Consider the following 21,055-nt stretch of genomic DNA (forward strand, 5'->3'; position numbering starts at 1 on the left):
ACTGGTCGAGTTGCCTTGCATCTGAATGATGCACTTGGACTCTTTGCTGGTCTCTCGAGAATTGAAGGGCCGAACCCGCACAGCCACCTTCACTGAGGCTCCCGACATTCTGATGGTCTTGTTATATATATGCAGTCCAGAAATAAAGTATCAAATCTTCTTTTGAAGTTATGTGTAAGTTTCCTTCAAAAAGAAAATAATTCCACACAGGTAGTCAGAATCAAAGGAAGCATGGGCTAACGTGAGCCTAAGGGCCACTCTTGTACATCTTGGTACTATTTTTTTTTTAATTTATGTTTATTTACATTTGAGGGGGGGGAGCAGCAGAGAGAGAGGGAGACACAGAATCCAAAGCAGGCTCAGAGCCTGACGTGGGGCTCAAACTCATGGACCGTGAGATCATGGCCTGAGCCAAAGTCAGAAGCTCAACTGACTGAGTCACCCAGGCGCCCAATCTTTGTACTATTTCTATTTCCATTTCTAAAAACCTCATCCCTTTTCATCCTATAGATCTTATATGTTCAAAATTTTCCAAAATAGAAAATTAAACACCTAAGTTTATTTTCCTATTCAACTATCTCTTTCTCATACCTAAAAAGTCCCTAAACTTAATAATAAAAAATACGTAACTACAAAAAAACAGGCATCTTTCTTGCTCTCTGTTTTTCTGGATCTTCAGTAATGTATGAAAAACACAAATGTTTATCTGTTAAAGAGAGTTCCTTACACAAGTAACTTCCCATCTGCAAAACCACTTATTATCTTCCTTTAAAGAAACGCTCTGAACTTCCTATACACTAATTACACTGTGAAACATTCAGTTACATGATATACAATTAAACAGCAAAGGATAACGATAAGCTCTGGCCAGCTCTTTCAACTTCTAAGTATCTCGGGATTCCTTTAATTTTCACGTGTATCTCATTTGACCCTTACAACCATCCTGTACAATAAGCAGAGAAGTTTCCAAGAGACCTAGGTTCTACCCTCTAATATGCTAGTGACTCATGGTAAAATCAAATCACTACATTTCACTACTGAATGAAGCCATAGGAAAAAATGTGGACATTTTTCAGAGGCATAGTTTCCCTCCCAACAGAACAAAACAAACATTATTCTGTGAAAAGAACCCACGTAAGTAATTTCCACAAGAAACAACAGATCTCAATCTGTACTCTATCCATTATATAAATGTCCTTGAGAAGAACCAAACAAAAGAAAAAACTAAAATAAAAACACATTTAAGTCCAATTATCGGGGAACCCCAAGAAACCTTCAATCTAATTTTTCCCACATAATTAAGTAGAGATTAGGAATCCTAAACTACAGCTTTACAACTGCTAAGGCTTTCCAATAAGAAAAGGCAAAAATCAATTAATCAAAACAAAACAAAATAAAACCAAAAAGCCACTCTCTACCCTACCATTACCCTATCTTCTTTTCTTAGCAGCACTATGTGAAATTCCTGTGCTTTGGAACATGCTTATTGTCCGTCTCTCTCAACTCTGTCCAAATGCTCAGAGATCTCATTTGCTACCACTTAGACCACTGCCTGATAAAAGAGCTCGGTTTGTCGAAGGAGTGAATTAATGAATTGCAGTTGACCCTTGAACAAATGGGTTTGAAATGTGCAGGCCCACTTGCACATGAATTTTTTTCCATAAATACAGTAGAGCATTATAAATATATTTTCTCATGGGGCACCTGGGTGGCTTAGTCAGTTAAGTGTCTGACTCTTGATTTTGGCTCAGGTCATGATCTCACGGTTTGTGAGCTTTTTTTTTTTTTTTTTTTTTTTTTTTAAGTTTTTTAAAGTTTATTTATTTATTTTTGAGAGGGAGACAGAGTGAGCAGAGGGGAAGAGGGAGAGAGAGAATCCCAAGCAGGCTCCATGCTCACAGTGCAAAGCCCAATGTGGGTCTCAAACTCATGTATGGTTTTTGAGTTCGAGTCCCGCATCGGGCTCAGCACTGACAGCAAAGAGCCTGCTTGGGATCTTCTCTCTCCCCCTCTCTGCCCTCCCCTGCTCGTGCTCCCTTGCTCTCTCTCTCTGTCTCTCTCTCAAAATAAATAAATAAACATTAAAAAATGCTTAATGTATTTTTTCTCATAATTTTCTTAACATTTTTTCTTTTTATTGTAAGAATATAGTATATAACACATGTAACATACAATATACGTGTTAATCGACTTTATGTTATCAGTAAGGCTTCTGGTTGACAGTGGGCTGTTAGCAGTTAAATTTGGGGGAGTCAAAAGTTCTGTGTGGATTTTCCACTACGTGTGGGGGGAGGGCACTGCTAACCCCCCACGTTGTTCAAGGGTTAACTGAGAATTATCTGTTCAAGTCCTCTGCCTGGTTTTGTTTCACATAATTACAATATTTATTGATATCAATCTTTTTCATATTTGCTGGAATGTTCTTCCAGTCTGTTTCCTATTTTATTTAACATTCAACAGATGGTTCTTGTTTAATATATCAAACATTTATTGTAATGACATCAAATAAAAACTTAAAGTTATTTGCCCTCCCAGTCAATATAGCATCACCTATAGTCACTAGCTGAGGACTTTGCCAAAAGAGAGTTAATGAAGCATTCAGAAAAAGAAAGACATGGAACACACTTTAACCCCCACACAAGAGTTCACAGTGATTTACAGCCATCGTCTGAACACTCAACATGCTCCATTATCTTCTCCCCCAAACTCGCAATCTCTGCCCATCTTCCCGTTTCTATCTGACCCCATATCATAACTCTTAGAGTCATCTTTGTTTCTTTTTCTTTGAATCCTTTTATTAGCATTAAAATTATTAATGATATGCTATATAAAAATTTTTAAGTTTATTTATTTATTTTGAGGGGGAAGAAGGGCAGAGAGAGAAGGAGGGAGAGAGACTCCCAAGCAGGCTCTGTGCTGGCAGTGTGAAGCCCAATGTGGGGCTCGAACTCACCAACCATGAGATCATGACCTGAGCCGAGATCAAGAGTCAGATGCCTAACTGACTGAGCCACCCAGGCGCCCCTATGAACTTTTAAAACATAAATTTGCAGGGTACCTGTGTGGCTCAGTTGGTTAAGCATCCAACTTTGGTTCAGGTCATTATCTCGCAGTTCGTGAGTTCAAGCCCCGCGTCGGGCTCTGTGCTGACAGCTCAGAGGCTGGAGCCTGCTTCTGATTCTGTGTCTCCCCCTCTCTCTGCCCCTCCTCTGCTTGTGCTCTGTCTCTCTCTCTCTCTCTCAAAAATAAACATTAAAAAAAAAACAAACACATAAATTTTCTATCACTTCCTTCCTCTCGTTCTCATTGCCATCACCCCTAACCCACTGCCACTGCCTAACCCTAGTCCTCACTACCTCATGCCTACCATACCGGTAATAGTGGAACTAATCTCAGACCTTTTCATGTTAATCCAACAGTCCTTCCACAGCCTTGCACAAAACTGAATCACACAGGGGTCTTTTGAAAAACAAATGAGCCTGGTATTCAACAGTCTTGAAAAAGGCCCCAGGTACGGAGTTTTTGTTTTCATTTTTCAAAGATTATGTTGCAAATCTCCAGCTGAGAACCCTGCAGTACGCAACTGCTTAACCTTGCTGCAATATTAACCTTTCTAAAGCATGACTGTCCATTTCACTTTCAAACTCAAGAATCTTCTCTTATTCCCAGTGCTTACAATACCAAGACCAAAGTCAAGGTACTCTGTGTTCTAGTCAAGCTCCGTTACTATCCCACACACAGGCTCTTTCACACTTGTGAACAATTTCTCCCCTACAATTTTAATTTTTCTCCTATTTGATGCCCAGCTCCTGTCTTACTTCTTCCAAAATGACTATCCAAACATTGCAGGAATCACTGGTATTTCCAACAGCACTTACAGCCCCAAACACATTATGAGAACCCTGCTATCATTTTATGTGACTGTATTCTATCTTGTATTGTTCTTTAATAGATTCCCAAAGTGAAACTCCTATTGCTTCAAAAAAACTCTTTGAACTCGGGCTTCTTGAAAAAATGGCTAATTCCAAGTCTGGTCAAGAAATTTCAAGATGATCCTGGGACATTTTAGTGTGATCACAAGCAGGAAGCCTATCAAAGATGAACAGAGTCAAGGCAAAAGCGCACCAGAGCCAATTCAAAGGCACTCCCCAAGATGGAATACTTAAAGCATTAAAATGCATTCATGAAAACCACAAGTGGACTGAAAAACATCAAATATATAAATTCACGAGTTGAGGGGCACTTGGGTGGCTCAGTCAGTCAGTTAAGCGTCCAGCTTCGGCTCAGGTCATGATCTCACAGCCAGAGCCGACCACCCAGCCTGGAGCCTGCTTCGGATTCTGGGTCTCCGTTCATGCTCTGTCTCTGTCTCTCTCTCAAAAATAAAATAAAACATTTAAAAATAAACAAATTCATGAGTTCATAATGATACTTAAAAAAGAAAAAAAAACTCATTCTTAAAACTGGCAAATAAAATAATTGAGCATACACCTAGCCTGTATATCCTGTATAAACTATAGTCCACGACGGCCAAATGGTTGGTGAGGGCTAGCTCTTCTCACACACACACACACAAAAGTCCAGCTAATAAACGCAGAAGAGGTGACAGAATTGGAATGTCACATGTTTCCAACCCTACTGATATAAAAGTTCTCTGCAACAACAGTCACTAGCCACACACACACACACACACACACACACACACACACACACACACAAAAGCCATAGATGAAAAAAGGTTGGTTGATGTGGGAACATTTTTCTTTTATTTATTTTAAAGGAGAGAGCATGAGTGTGCACAGGGGAGAGGCAGACAGAGGGAGAGGGAGGGAGAGAGAGGGAAAGAAAGAGAGAAAGAGAGAGAGAGAAGGAAGAGAGAGAATCCCAAGCAGCCTCTGTGCCATCAGTGCAGAGCCCGACATGGGGTTCAATCTCACGAACCCTGAGATCATGACCTAAGCCAAAATCAAGAGTCAGATGCTTAACCAACTGAGCCCCGCAGGCGCCCCAATGTGGACACGCTGTATTGCTTGGATTAGGCTGACGCTATCTGAACCAAATAATCAGTCCTAGTGTCACTAAAGGGGGGACACCTGGGTGGTCTATGCTTCCATGCATGCTATACACAGCACCACCTAGTAAGTATTCTTATCCCACCCCCTTTAAAAAACAAAACAAAACAAGAGATGAAGCCTCAGCTCTAACCACCTAGAAGAGCAAATAAAAAATGTAAATGACACCTAAAAGGTACAATCAGAGAAAACCAGAACATAGAAAAATCTACACGTCAAGTCACCCAGTATGTTCAGATAAATAACATGCAGAGGTAATAAAAGGAACTTGTGTTAGTTATAAGATAAGTGCGATGATTTTTTTAATCAAGAAAATCTGCAAAAACACATTTCTTAGATAATCATAATAGCCTGAACATAGACTCAGTATCTGATGATGTTAAGAAATTTATTAGGGGAAGATACAAGAAACAGGTTTGCCAAAATGTCCACCATTACTGAATACTGTCGCTATTTCAATTAAAAAAACAAAACTTCCTTCTTTTGTATTCTACCCAAAGCCTACCAAGTACCGAATGCTGCCGACTGATTTACAGACAACAAAGAATGAATCTCCTTGTGCGGATTTAGATATAAAGAGCTATGGATTTGTCACCAGGAAGCGAAATACTAACGTCTCTAATATCTGCTTATTTCTCCCGTCCATCGAATCAACTGCCAAATCACATAGCTTTTACCTAGAAAATCTCTCCATTTCCACCGCTACCATCCCTTTTAGATTTTCGGTATTTCTCACCCAAGATGGTTCACTTTCGCCACCTTCTCTCTTTCTTCCTTCCACCCCCATTCGACTACACAATATTGCCACTTTCATCTACTCCATCCATAACCAAGCAACACGGCCAAACTGGCCTTCCTGAAGCACAGGTCTGTTCATATCAGCGTCCACTTAAAAATCCTCAAAGTGTCCCCACTGTCTACCAAACAACGGCTGAACCTCCCACACTGCATTCAATGTGTTCTGCGACATAAACCACCTACTTTTACAAACCCACAAAACACTGCCTTCCATCCACATTCCTTAACAACCACTCACCAGAGGGCTTCCTGAAAGTATCTCCAACGTTCCTTCTACCCACTGTGACCTTCTTCCTCCACCAATCCAATTTATTCTTCTAGGATCTTCTTCTATGCCACCTATCTCTAAAGCCTTCATAGAATCTCCCTACCTCCCAAACCAAATGCTACTGCTTCTCCATTTAATACTACTCAAGTCACTGGCCTTACCTAGGGCAAGTAAGCTATTTACTTTTCTTATCTCTACTGTAAATGTTAAGCTCCTTGTGGACAAGAACAGAATTTTAGTCATGTTTCTAATCCCCTAGCTACGGGGGCTTGAATACAGTAGTTAAAATATTTTGGTTGAATTCCTAGTTATTGTATCAACGGACTGATGCTTGAAGGGCATTAATAAAAACCGTAAGTTGTTCCAAAATAGAAACAGGTATTTGATCAGAAGGAAAAAGGATAAAATTAATTTCAAATTCTTTCCTAATTGAAGTGTTAAGTCATTCTTTTTTGGAAGTGATAAGTACATTTTAAAATTGCTTTTCCCTCTGGGTGCCTGGGTGGCTCAATCATTAGGCATCTGACTTTGGCTCCGGCCATGATCTCACGGTTCGTGAGTTTGAGTCTCCTGTTGGGTGAGCCCTGCTTCTCTCTCCCTCTGTCTCTCTGCCCCTCCTGGGATTTTCTCTCTCTCTCTCTCTGCCCCTAGCTCACTTGTGCCTTCTCTCTCAAAAAAAAATAATAAACAAAAATAAAAACAAAAAAACCTTCCCCCTCAAATAAATAACAAAATTACTTTTCCCAAACAATTTGAACCTAAATATGTATTTTGTTTCTGATTTAATTGTCTTGAGGTAAAACTGCAACCATCTTCACAAGCGAGTCAAAATTTTACATAATAATAGGAAACTATAGTTAAATGGACTATAGAAAGTGTTACTTTGTTACTTCCCTACTACTATAAACAGTATCTCTTTTATAGTAGAATTACATCAAAGAATCACAGCTTCAAAATTCCCAGGCTGTTAAAGAAATATTACCAATTACATAAATCTGAAATCAGGTTTAAATTCCAATGAGAAACAATTATTACAGAATACTTTCAGGAGGTTACAAGAAAACAATACTTCTTAAATTTAGCATAAAAATACATTTTCCAAGCTTTGAACAGCCAAAGGAAGAAAGACAGGAAAGACCATCACATACTCTAAATCACTTACACAGCCTCAGCTCTAGACTGTGCCTCTGACCTGTTTTCCTTCCTATGACACACAATTAGAAGCATCAGGAAAGCGGAATGGAGCAAAAATTCCAGAAGCATTCGCTAACAATAAAGGGAAAATAAAACAGTTAGGTCTAAGTTATTTGAATTTTTCTGAATTTTGCCCAATTGCTTAACTTTGATCTTGTGCAACTGAACTTGCCCTCAGAGGTTCCCCGGAGTATTAAGAGCCTAAGAAGACTAATTTTCAAATTAACCATTCAGCAAAGTGAGTAAACAGGAACAAAATACAACTAGCGTTTGGTTGGTCTGTTTTTGTAGTATCCCTTTTCTATAGAACACAGCGAAGATTATATCCCCAACATATAAGTCAGTTCATGCCATTTCCTCTCTTTAAAAACCTTCCACTGGTTTCCGTGGCCTCAGAACACACCCTAAAAATCCAAGGGCCTCCGCAATCCAACCTGCTTCCCCAGTCACCATTTTCACTGCCCAGCTTCAAGCCTTCTTCCCCACCAAGCACCCTCTTACCACACCAAACACGCAATTCCTGGAAGCCCAATCCCCCTTTTCAACCTGTTACATCCACGTCTTTCCAGGAGAAGGTCAAATGTCACCATAAAGCAAAAAGCATTAAGTCATATATTCCTTAACGTGCCCCTTTTTGAGCCAAAAGTGATACCTTCTTTCTCTTTGCTCCTTAGAAATGTTGTGTTGATTCTTCCATTTTTCTACTTATTCCATTCTGCCCGATGTTGCAATCAGTATTTCACTTAACTCTCCTACACAGACACATTATTCAATACATATATATCACAACTGAAAATAGAATTTAAATAAGAAATTTAGTTTTTCAAATTCAATATTCACACAATTTGCTATATAGCAGCAGATTTACAACAACAATAAGCACTCTATTTCAAAGATCATCTTTTCCACTGAATTATGGTTTCAAGAATGAATTATAACTTGAAGAATGAGTGGGTACCCAAAAGTAAGCATCAGCAGCTAATGAGACCATTTTGAGACTCTATGAAAACTTCATTATTATAAGTTTCACATCTCTCAATCCAACACTTTCCATGAGAACCAAACAGATTTTAGGATCCAATACTCTGTGTCCCTGATCACGGCTATACTGATAAAATGGCCCACCAAAAGGTAAGAATTTTTGTATGTGTATGAGTTACCTGTCTATTCTTGGTCTTTGACTCTATAAACAAAAAGCAGCCATGAGCCAAGCTGTGAAAACTCAAAACGAATCACATGTTGGAAAAGCCTCTTTCTGCACTCTAACCCAGTGCCAAGAATCAGACTGCACAGAAAGTCTCCTGACAGATCAGATTTTCAATCTCAAATGGGGTTAAACCAGCTCACCCAGGCTCCCCAACTGTTTTCTTTTAACAGCTATCTAAAGTAAGTTTTAAAATGCAGTTTTAAAACTGTCACTGCAGTTTTAAATAAAAGGAAAAGATGTTTTTCAAGGACATTTTTTAAAAAAGTAATCCAACCCGCTTTTCAAACTGAGAATACAACATTAAAATATAACCAGTCTTTTTTTATGAAGGATATGACTAATATGGTTCAGATATATAAGTTTATATAAAGATAAATCTGAGCAGAAAACTCATTATTTGTCACTGCAATTAAGAAATCTAGGATCCTCCTTTCCACTCGTAACATGATTTTTTTAAAATGTTTTCATTTATTTTTGAGGGACAGAGAGAGACAGAGCATGAGCAGGGGAGGGACAGAGAGAGACAGGAGACAGAGAATCTGAAGCAGGCTCCAGGCTCTGAGCTGTCAGCACAGAGCCCAACGTGGGGCTCAAACCCACAAACCATGAGATCGTGACCTGAGCCAAAGTCAGACATCTAGCCAACTGAGCCACCCAGGTGCCCTTCACTCGTAACATGATTTTATTCATAAACCAAGAGGTGCATCAAGAGACAACAGTTCCTAGGCGCTGGCTCAGTTGGTAGAGCATGTGACTCTTGATCTTGGGGTCAGGAGCTTGAGCCCCATGTTGGGCACAGAGCTTACTTAAAAATAAAAATAAATAGGAGTGGCTGGGTGGCTCAGTTGGCTAAGTGTCTGACTGTTGATTTTGGCTCAGGTCATGATCTCACAGTAGTGAGATAGAGCCCCCTTTAGGCTCTGTATTGAGCATAGAGCCTGCTTAAGATTCTCTCTCTCCCTCTGCCCCTCCCCACTCTGCACATACATGTGCACTCTCATAAATAAATAAAAAATAAATAAGAGACAACAGCTCTTGTGGCTTAAAATAAAGTATTCCAAATGACAGTGATGTTTTTTCTTTTTTCTTTAAAAGGACAGTTAATACTAAACTCTAGTAAGTCAGTTCGTTCTAATACCTGAAGCTACATCTCATAATTTTATTTTGGCAGATCTGCTGGGAATTCTGCCACTTAAATTTCAACATTCCACTGAAGCTCTTCTATTGTCAAAGTGAATGACAGACAACACCTCCTCCTGGCAATGTCCAGGCTAAAGTCAACTCAGCTGGGTCATAGTATAGAAATGGTAAGTTTCAATCAGAGGTTAATTCAAATTTGGTATGAGTCAAGGTTCCCTCCTTCTGAAATCTGCCCTGACCACACCTCTGCAGCTACCTGCCCGGGAGGTAGCTTACTACCTGGGCAAGAATGCAGGTCAGACTTTTCCGTGTGTTGATAATATGCCAATCTTGATAAACCAGCACCGAAAGTTTAATAGATATGTTTTCATTTAGATGACAACACAGAATACAAGTATTCCAAACTCTCACAAGGGTTAAATAATGAGTTTTCTGCTCTGATTTATCTCTATATAAAGTTATATATCTGAACCATATTAGTCATAGCCTTCATAAAAAAAGACTGGTTATATTTTGATGTATTCGCAGTTTGAAAAGCAAGTTGGATTACTTTTTTTAAAAAGGTCCTTGAAAAACATCTTTTCCTTTTATTTAAAGACCTGTTAAAAACACCGAGTGTGGGGGTGTCTGGGTGCCTCAGTTAGTTAAGCGTCTGACTCCCGGTTTCAGCTCAGGTCATGATCTCACAGTTTCGTGGGTTTGAGCCGCGCGTCAGGCTCTGTGCTGACCGTGCAGAGCCTACTTGGGATCCTCTCTCTCCCTCTGTCTCTCTCTCTGCCCTTCCCCTGCTCACACTGTCTTTGTCTCTCTCAAAATAAAAACATAAACTTTAAAAAATTATAAAAAATGGGGTGCCTGGGTGGCTCAGTCAGTTGAGCGTCCGACTTTGGCTCAGGTCATGATCTCGTGGTTTGTGGGTTCGAGCCCCCGCATCAGGCTCTGTGCTGACAGCTCAGAGCCTGGAGCCTGCTTCAGATTCTGTGTCTCCCTCTCTCTCTGCATCCCCCCCCCCCCCACTCACACTCTGTCTCTCTCCTTCAAAAATAAATAAACATTAAAAAATTAAAAAAAAACCTCTTAGTGTATGTATATAACATATGTATATATCAGTATGTCTATAACACCTTTCTCTTACAATAATATTCAAATTTATTGAAAAAAAGTTTCTCTTTATGAACCATTATATATAGCCATTATATGTGTGTATAATTTACCTTTCCCTTTTTCCCTTGACTTCTAAAAGTTTCAAAATTAAACTATAATAACCACATTACATAAATTGCTGTAATGTGTTTATTTAGTTTTTCCTCCTGTTACACAAAGTTTTGTTTTTTATCTATACTTTAACAGCCCCTCTGTATTTATGGTACTTGTGGTAGGCTACTCAAATCCTTTTTAGAAGCGGTAAGTGGTACAAACTGTAAACAAATAAAACATTCCGGCAATAAACCTATTCTGCTATTTAACATCAGAAATATGTTATGTCAAAATTCTAGTTCCTAAAAACAGAAGCCTTTAAAAATTATACAAAAATTTGTGTTGAATGAATTTGAAAACAGTGTTGAGTGGCCAGAAAAGCAGGCCAAGATCTGAAACCAGATCCACCAAATAGAAGCAGACAAAAGCTCAATTAAGGAGGGAGTGTGAACTTCCAGTACTGTGAAGGCATGAAGTGTGTCCCCTGGTTTTGGCAGTAAAGGGCTGGAAGCCAGAGCAAGAGCAGGTGTCAGCAAAGTGAGGGCCACTGAAGCCAGTCTGTGGTGGGCTGGGGAGTAATTAGGAAGCTAGAAAGTGGATACAAGTATCCTCCTTGCTTCCAGAACTCGACAGGAGAGTAACAGCTAGGAGGAAACACGAATGAAGGAAGGATTTTTCTCCCCTGCTTCCCTTTTTTTATTAGGAAAGATCTGCATGTTTGTATGCTTTATTCAACAGCTATTTACTATGTGCCTAGGTGCCTGTGACAGGCATTTCTAGGAGTCTGGGATAAATCAATGAATGAAACAGATAAACATTCTTGCCATGGAGGAGCTTACATCCTAGGAGGGGAAGGGGGGGGACACTAAAATAATAATTTATACAGAATGCTACATGATCATAAGCATTACCAGGGAGGGAAAAGTACAGCAGAGGCAGGTGTCTGGTGGGGAGGAACGCTGTGCAGGTGCATAAATGAGGTCAGGTTGGGCCTGTTGAGGTGATGAGGTGTAAGCAAAGACTTGAAGGAGGTGAAGGAGTTAGCCAAGCAGCGTTCAGGGAAGAGCACTCTAGGTCCGAGCAAAGGCCCTAAGGTGGGACTGTGGAGAAACTGCAAAAGGGGAAAGGAGTAACCAATACAATACGGCAAGTCCCTAAGATTACAAGGCAGTGCTAATATCCAGAACACAGGCTGAGGGATTAGCTAAGTCAGGGGGAGTAACTCCTCACGACACTTGAGGAAAGAAGGTAAGAAAGAAGGCAGAGAATTCTGTAAGTAGAGGAAAGGGAAGAAGGGGTGGGGGAGATCATGCCTTCTTTTCCCTATGAGGTGGCAGGTAAGGTTTTATGCCAAACATGGGGCAGTGGGGAGGCTTGAGTAAGGCAGTCAAAATGTTAGAAAAGTCACTGTGGAAGACAGGGGAGGGAGCTGACCAGAATTACTTCGGCACCAAAGACAGGTTCGGAGGAGACCTAAGATTCCGCATTAATCGTGGCACTACCCCCTAGCACTGTGAGATTTCTCCCTGGCAGACTGAAAACAGAAGGTACGGATGGGAAGACTGATGCAAGGCTGGCATGTGCATAATGGGTCTTGCAGAATAATGAATTAGAAACTGCAAGTGCCAGTCAGAAAATAGCTAGAGCAATGCACCCCACAAGTCACGCGGAAGGAAAAGCTGGAAGAGGCTGCTGCACCAGGAGACTTGAGGTACAAGAGCACACAGAAAAAGACGATAGAAGTGAGAGCTGTAAGTGATCAGAACTTCATCCGGAGCCGCAGGCCAATCTGAGATCTGAAGACAAACCTGAAGGCTACGATAAGTGAAGAAGATGTGGCCACAACAGTGAGTTATGGGAACATGGGAGCATGAAGCCAACGTTTGCTTGAGCTGAAGTCAAGGAATTTTACAGTTAAAGGTAGTTAGTTACAGAACTTCAGTATAGCCGTTAGGTATTTCTAATGACTCGGGGTGGGAGAGTCACTTAGCCTGTTTCTTCATCTGTAAAATGGGAGTCATAGTATCTGTTTCGTATGGTTGTTACAAGGATTAAAATAGAGGGGCGCCTGCGCGGCTCAGTCGGTTAAGCTCATGATCTCATGGTTTTGTGAGTTTCAGCCCCAAATCGGGCTCTGTGCTGACAACGTGGAGCTACTGGGGATTCTCTCTCTCTCTCTGCCCATCCCCACTCACGCTGTCTCTGTCTCTTTCAAAATAAGTAAACTTTAAAAAAATTTTTTTTAAAACAAGGATTAGTGAATAATGCAAAGTGCTTGGAAAAGAGCCTGGCACATTAGAAAGAGCTCAATGAGAGTAAGCTATTTTGTCAATATTGTTGTTGTTACTGTTTGTACAGTCATTGACATCTGCCAGGATGATGTCAGAAATTCGGATGGAAGGGAGAACTAATCCAAGTATCAATGATATCAAACAGAGCAATGGCAGATGATGGTACAGTTGAATGATACGCTTTGGCATAGACAATGTGGTATTAAATATCAAAAAAATTTTTTTAATCCATCGTTTACGATCTTTTGGCTTCAAACACATATACAAACACAAAGCAATCATAAAAGTACCAATTGAGTACTAGAGAAGTATTATATGACAATACAAAAGGGAAAAGGCTCTGACTATAAAAACCACGGAAGCCATCATGGTATGAGCAGTGGTACATTAAATTGTACTAAAACGTAAAAGAGTTGGGAGTTAACTTTATCCTACCATGCCTGTATACAAACAGAAGTTCCTTGAGGGTAAAGAACTAAATCTCTACATGCACTGTCAATAAACTGGTAATGAATGTCATAAAAGTGAGCATAAATGAATCAATGGGCCATTAACCAAAAAGTCCACCTCAAAGAGAAGCCCAAGGACTCTTTTGCAAGGTTTTCCTTGCCACTGGCACATCTGCTTCGTTCATCTTCTATTCCAAGGAGCTGCACAAAGAAAAGTTCTGGAAGTATGTATTTATCCATACTTTTATGAACTCCAGAGATTCACCAGTTTCTGTTTCAACAAGGCCATCTTTCAAAGAGAAAACTACATGAAATAGACAGGCTAGAGTTTCACTTCAGAGCCTTGTAAAATTATATCATATCAGTTTACAAGATCAAAAGGATATGCTTAACTCCTGGAAAAGACCTGCTGTGATTAGCAGCCTGGGAAGGAGTTTACAAACTAGGAAGCAGGGGCCTATTGTCATCCTTTACTTTGTACCCAGAACAAGCCCTTAGCAGGGAACTGGGCTAGAAAGCCTTGGTCTTGGAGAGACTCTGTTGGCACTCTTCTTGAGAGTTTATTCCCTGCACAAATTCAAAGTGGGAAAGAGCAAAGAGAAAAAAGGAAAGCTGCATTCATATCTGGTCTTGAAAAGAAAAGTGGTCTGTTTAAAGCCTTCGAAGCTGTACTTAATTGGATAAATTTTGGGAAAACATTCATCAGAGCAGAGCTGCACAGATTCATAAAATTCTGCCTCCAAATCAGATTCACAATCAGGTCTGATTTTATTAAATGCTGAAATTATATTGAACCACAATTCTTCAGATCTTTTGTACTAATAGAGTAACTGTAAAAATTGTTTAACTTAGAAACAGTTCTTAATTGGGGCATGGAATTTTAAAACAAACATTCTGTATTTCTCTCAAGTTAAAGTAATACAAAAAAAAGCACTAGCTTCTATTGACGCCATTTTTGATTCAACTAAGTTCTACAAGAAAAGCTTAACAGTAAAAGCAGAAAAATAAAGTATTAAGGCTTTTCTTAGAAAACCCTATCTGAAAATTTTTAGAGAGTTCAACTTGAGAAGTTTACAGGAATTTGTTCCACAAGAAATAGAGTTTGAAAGCAAAGGGCACCAAGAAGACAGGCATGGCACTCTCCAGGTCCTGTCCACACTGAGCATGTAGGAGACAGACCGACAGTCTCACACTAAGTTCCATCACTGATCATTTCCGGATCTGTTTCACAATCCCGAGGTGTGTACAATCCTTATACTCTACCCTCACACGGCAAGTGAACTCCGCTTGCCTCACAATCCAACAGCCACACCAAGTTAATTAGAAAGCACCACCTCACTTAAGAGAACACAAGCTAAGATTTTATTATGACTAAGCTAAGCCGACAAAATGCCAGCCTTTAAATAAAATATCCACCATGATATCACTTAAGAGCTATTCAAATCCAATGACCGTACTTCCCTAGGCCTCAGACAGACCCATCTAGGACACAAAGCAACATATTCAGTGTCGCACAACAGCTGCCTAGAACAGTAAGAGATAGGCGAGCAAGGGATCTGTTGACAATCTAATTTCAGCTACCTCCAGATTCCACAAAGGTGACAACGTGCATCGTCAGAAATACTGCTGCACGCCTCTCTCACTATGAGAATATTCCGGCTTACTAAACCTCTGCGTGGTGAGCTACTCTGAGAAATCCATCCCTGCAATGCAATTAACACTAACTGGAAGCCTCCAGACGGGAAAACTGGCCTTAGCGATCCTCAGATGTGCCCGTGTGCATGTAAGGCATCACCACCAGGCCTCCATGGCCACAGCACGGGCCATACAAGATGAATACGCAGACACGGTATTTCACCCCAACAAGAAGGGCATCTTGAAGGCACTTTACCATAGAAGCTCACGTAGCAATTCACCACGGAGAAAAAGTGATCTGGGGAGCTCAGGTCCGGTTTTAGGGCCGGAATGCGCTGTGTTGCACGAACAATGACTAGCTTGCTCGAGCAGGCTCCCAACCCCCACGGCTCGGCTTCTGGTGCGGCCAGTCACCCTGAGAGCTGCCAGGGCTGTCACTCGGTGCCTTCCAGCAACCGGACTTGGCTACTGGAGGATTTGTCAGATCATCCTCCCAATATGGCTGCCAGAGTAATCCCGAGCTGCTGCTCGACGCCGAGACCACAGCAGCCTTCCTCGCGGCTGGCCAGCATCCCGCACGCCCCCTCCCTTCCACCGCGCTCCTCTCGCCAGTCCTCGCGCCCTCGGCGCCCCCCCACCCCCACCCTCCGCCTCGCCGAGCCCCTTCCTACCTCCATCTGGCAAAGGGGCACAACCACAGTCCCAGTGTCAGCCCCGATGCCAACCCTGACGGGGGAGAGGGGAGAGGGGAGAGGGGATGGGGGAAACGAGACCGGAGGGGCTTCCAGGCCGAGCAGCGCCCGCTCCGCGGAGCTGCAGTGTGCGCAGAGAGCGCAGGCAAAACAGACCCGCGGCGGCGGGCAGGCTGACCGCCGGGCACAGCCGGGGCCCGGCAGCTCAGGGGAAGCGGAGGGAAGGTGCGGGTCACTGCGGGGGACCCAGCAGGCCGCTGGACCCGAGCCCGGGGGCTCGCCGGCCCAGGGAGGGCCCCCCGCCCCACCCCACCCCACCCCAGTCCGCGCCCCGCTGGGGCGGCGCGGCTCCCGCCCCGCCCGGCCCTTCCTCCGCTCAGACCCCGCCCGGTCCCGGCCCGCCCCTCCCCCCCGGGCGGCCCCCTCCCCAGCCCGGCGGCGGCGAGCCAGCCGCTGCCCGCCCCCCGCCTTACCTCAGCCGCGCTACGGACCGACGGGCGGACGGGCGGGCCGGGTCAGCAGGCGACACGGCGCGCGGGGGCGCGGGGGGCCCGGCACCGAAGCGCCTCAGCGCGAGCAGCGGCCGCCGCGAGCCGCAGGGCACCGCTCCGCAGCCCCATCACGCAGCGGCCCGGCGCCGCATCGAGGGCCGCGGCGCGGGGAGGGCGAGAACACGGGACGCCGGGGCGCGGCGGCGACGGAGCCGGCGGTGGCGGCCGCAGCGGACGGGGAGCGGCTCGGACTCGCGCTGGCGCCTCCCAGGGCTGCCGCCGTCTGACTGACCCGCGTCGGTCCTCGCGAAGCTCCGCCCGCGGCCGCCCGCGCCGGACACCGCCCCGAGCCCGGCCACCGCTCGTCACCTCGGCCCGCCCCGACGTCCGCGATTGACGCGGGGGACAGCCAATCGGAGCTTAGAGCTCGAGACTGCCGGCCAATCGCAGGGTGAGCCGGAGAGAGGTTGGGGCGAGGAGCTGCGGAGATGCCGGGGCGCCTCCTGGTGGCCCGGGAGCCGGCGGGGGTGCGGGGCTACTGGGCTTGCGGGGTTGGGGAGGCCGGCGCCCAGAGTCCCCTCCCGGTTGACCCGCGAAGGACGTTAGTCGGCAGCAGTCGCGCCCGGCCCACCTGATGATCCACCTTGAACAAAGCTTGGCCAAGTGGGGCGGGGCGGGACTGTGGGGACCCGACGCCTTCGGAGGGGCTGAGATGCATATGGGAGGCAGCCGAGTGTGCAGTCATTGTCCGTTTCGAAAGCTGCTCACACGTTGAAGCCACCGAGCACGGCGCAGTCGGAATTGAAACACGCAAGGGGATGAGTGTATTATCCCGCAGCAAGCTTTCCGGCCTATTCTTATCGAGCCCGATCACAACACCTCCCACACGCCACCTTGGGAGAAAAGGCGGAATGAGTAATGGAAAAGCATGACTTAGTGGGCATTCCACTCGTCTCCTTGGGAGACCGCGTAAGGGCCGTGAGTAAAGGAACAAAATGCTTTGTATCGTCTCTGAGCTAATGACCCGAACTCCCCTCTGGGAGATGCCCTTGAAGAGGGGGGTTGTTGGAATTCAGCAACCCGGACAACACGAACAGTCTAGTAGCGATTTTTTTAAAAATCAGATTTAGATTCAGCTCAAAAGGCAAAGCCCACAACTGTTCGTGAGTGGTCCAATTCAGTACTTAATGAAATACAATAGTCATCAGCATATATGTGCAATTATCATGCCAAGCACTATTATTTTATTAGGTTGTGAAATGCTTTCCTATTTACTAACAGACAATGAAAGTAAAATAGGATTTTCACCCTGAATTCAATACAGTTTTGGATGTACAAAGCCTTACTTATAAGCAGACACGAAAACACCGAAATTAATTCCCTACGCTAATGATTTTGGAAAATCCCCATCCCCACTAAAGTCCTCATACTCTCTATCCAGTCAACATTTATTGAACGTTTCTCATTTTATTTAGAATTTCAGCTCCACCTACCTGCAAAAGGATTTGACATAACTTCCCTGGAAGTATAAAAGCAATAAATCTTTATAACATTAACATAGGAGTAAAGTTAATAATTAAAAAAAAAAACAACAATAAAAGCCTGTATGAATAAGCCGGGTGCATCGAAAGAAAAGTAATGTTAAAAAGCAGAGTCAGGGAATGTGCCACCGCTGAGCACAAAACTCAGCTCTTAGCTTCCTGAAAGCCAGAAGAAAAATGAAATTCCAATGGGCTAATGAACAGAAGTTCATCAGTTCATCAGCAGACACCAACTTTTTCCTTGTTTGGAGCTCTTTGTGTAAGTACTATGATAAGTACCATGGAGAGTTACAAATACCTGGACAGTAGTTAATCTTGTCTGAGCTCTCAATGGAGCTCAATCTAAAAAGAATCTAAAACCTGGTGAAGGGAATGTGGTGGCCATCAGCACTGAAATTAAGCAAAACACACTGAGAAGGGTCAATAGAGGCAGGGAAGGCTGTTCTAGGTTTCAAGGCCAAAACAGCCGGCGCTGCATCAGCCTTTTTCTCCTTGGATAGATGAAGTCACTCTGCAGAGCCATTCAATTTCTCAGATTACAGATTTTGTACAAAAGTACCTTTTAAAAACTGTCAAGTTCTAGAAAATTGAATTTAGCCATGGCCCCACTGGGTTGTCCCTAGAATGTAAAAAGAACAACATCAAAAGATCTATTAATGGGGCGCCTGGGTGGCTCAGTCAGTAGAGTATGCAACTCTTGATTTTGGGGTTATGAGTTCAAGCCCTGTGTTAGGGCTAGAGTTTGCCTTAAAAAAAGAAAAGAAAAGAGAAGGAAAATGAAGGAAGGAAGGAATAAAAGGAAGGAAGAAAGAAAAGAAAGAAGAAAAGAATGAATGAAAGAAAGAAAGAGAAAAAGGAAGGAAGGAAGCCTGAGTACTGGATGACTCAGTTGGTTCAGCATCTGATTCTTTTTTTTTTTTTTAACGTTTATTTATTTTTGAGACAGAGAGAGACAGAGCATGAACGGGGGAAAGGTCAGAGAGAGGGAGACACAGAATCTGAAACAGGCTCCAGGCTCTGAGCGGTCAGCACAGAGCCCGACGCGGGGCTCGAACTCACTGACCGCGAGATCATGACCTGAGCCGAAGTCGGCCGCTTAACCGACTGAGCCACCCAGGCGCCCCAAAAAGTAAAATCTTTAAAAAAAAAAAGACATAAAGATAGCCAACAGACACATGAAAAGATGCTCAACATCATTCATCATCAGGGAAATGCAAATCAACACCACAATTAGATATTACCTCACACTGTCAGAATGGCTAAAATCAAAAACACAAGAAGCAAAAAGTGTTGGCGAGGATGTAGAGAAAAAGGAATCCTCATGCACTGTTGGTAGGAATGCAAACTGGTGCAGCCACCGTGGAAGACAGTATGGAGTTTCCCCAAAAATTAAAAATAGAATTACCATATGATCCAGTAAATCCACTGCTGGGTGTTTACTCAAAGAATACAAAAACACTAATTCAAAAGGATACATATACCCCTTTGTTTATTACAGTGCTATTTATAACAGCCAAATCTAAAACAGCAGCCCAAGTGTTCATCAGCTGATGAATGAATAAATAAAATGTATGTACATACATACACACACACACAAATACACACACACACACACACACACACACACAAATGGAATATTACTCAGCCGTAAAAAAGAATGAAATCTAGCCATTTACAACAATATGGATGCAGCTAGAGAGTATAATGCTAAGTGAAATAAGTCAGTCAGAGAAAGACAAATACCATACAATTTTACTCATATGTAGAATTTAAGAAACAAAACCAACAGGGGCACCTGGATGGCTCAGATGGTATACTATGCAACTCTTGATCTCAGAGTCATGAGTTCAAGCCCTATGTTAGGGGTACAGTTTACTTTTTTAAAAAAAAAGAAAGAGGGCAGGGTTGGCTCAGCATCTGACTCTTGATTTCGGCTCAGGTCATGATCTCGTAGTTCATAGGTTCGAGCCCCAAGTCAGGCTCCATACAGACAGTGCAGAGCCTGCTTGGGATTCTTTCTCTCTCCCTCTCTCTCTGACCCTTGTTCTCTCTCTCTCTCTCTCTCTCTCTCTCTCTCTCTCTCTCAAATAAATAAGAAGGAAGGAAGAAGGAAGGAAGGAAGGGAGGAACTCTTAACTACAGAGAACAAACTAATGACCAGCAGAGGTGAGGTGAGTGGGGAGATGGGTGAAATGGGTGAATGGGATTAAGAGTACACTTCTTGTGATGAGAACTGAGCAATGTATAGGATCGCTGAATGACTACACCGTATACCTGAAGTGAAATGTAACAGGGTATGTTTATTATACTGGAATTAAGATAAAATTAAATATATCAAAATAAGAAAATAAAAATTCATCCAGTCACTAAAAATAGAGGGAGATAGTCCTACATTTGGACAGGAAAAATATATTATCAGATTGTCAATCCTCTCCAAGTTTAATCTGTAAACTGAATTAATGTAATTTCAGTGAATGCTCCAACAGGATTTTTCATGGAATTTGACAAGGTGATGATAAAATTCAAATAATAAATCTATTTCGTGTCCATTTAAAAAATTCATATGCTAGAACGAAGACAAGATTATCCACGGCAATTTTTAAGAACGAGATGTGGGGACTTGCCCATAAGTTAGCAAGATTTTCTGTAACATCATCCTAATTAGAATTCTGTTGCACTGGCACAAGAATATACAAGTCCAGAAATGGAACAGAATAAAGTCCAGACCACATGCATATGGCAATACAACATGTGACAGCACTGGCATTACAAATCAGTGGGAGAATGGTAAACTATACATGATAATAAATAAATGATGCTGGAATAATCATTTACCTATACAGTGAAAAATGTGATGCTTATATCACACCATATAAAAAATAAATTTCAGGTGGAATGCAAGCCTGAATCAGAAAAACAAAGCTTTAAATATTTCAGTAGGAAATATAAGATATTTTATGATGATGAATGAAGAAAAAATTTTTTTTTAATGTTTGTTTATTTTTAAGAGAGCTAGAGAGACAGAGTGAGGGAGGGGAGGGGCAGACAGAGAGGGAGACACAGAATCTGAAGCAGGCTCC

The 21,055-nt window shown here is 42.7% G+C and overlaps 1 protein-coding gene across 29 annotated transcripts in view; it reads right to left on the bottom strand.

The window, feature by feature from the left end:
• The window catches only part of KIF1B (kinesin family member 1B), a 143,078-nt gene extending 126,325 nt beyond the window's left edge, over positions 1-16,753 (bottom strand). For 11 of the 29 annotated variants that reach the window (XM_058719131.1, XM_058719127.1, XM_058719125.1 and 8 more), the window contains exons 1-2: positions 16,417-16,737; positions 3-183 (exon numbers count right to left, since the gene is read on the bottom strand). In XM_058719131.1, the coding sequence (XP_058575114.1) occupies positions 3-108 (106 nt within the window). In that variant the 5' untranslated portion in view covers positions 109-183; positions 16,417-16,737. Of the gene's footprint in view, positions 1-2; positions 184-15,922; positions 16,156-16,416 lie in introns of those variants that run through there. The other 18 variants (XM_058719147.1, XM_058719141.1, XM_058719145.1 and 15 more) reach the window with 6 other exon arrangements.
• Between the last annotated feature and the right edge of the window lie 4,302 nt (positions 16,754-21,055).

Source organism: Neofelis nebulosa, chromosome 2 (assembly GCF_028018385.1).
Source record: "Neofelis nebulosa isolate mNeoNeb1 chromosome 2, mNeoNeb1.pri, whole genome shotgun sequence".
Lineage (NCBI taxonomy): Eukaryota > Metazoa > Chordata > Mammalia > Carnivora > Felidae > Neofelis > Neofelis nebulosa.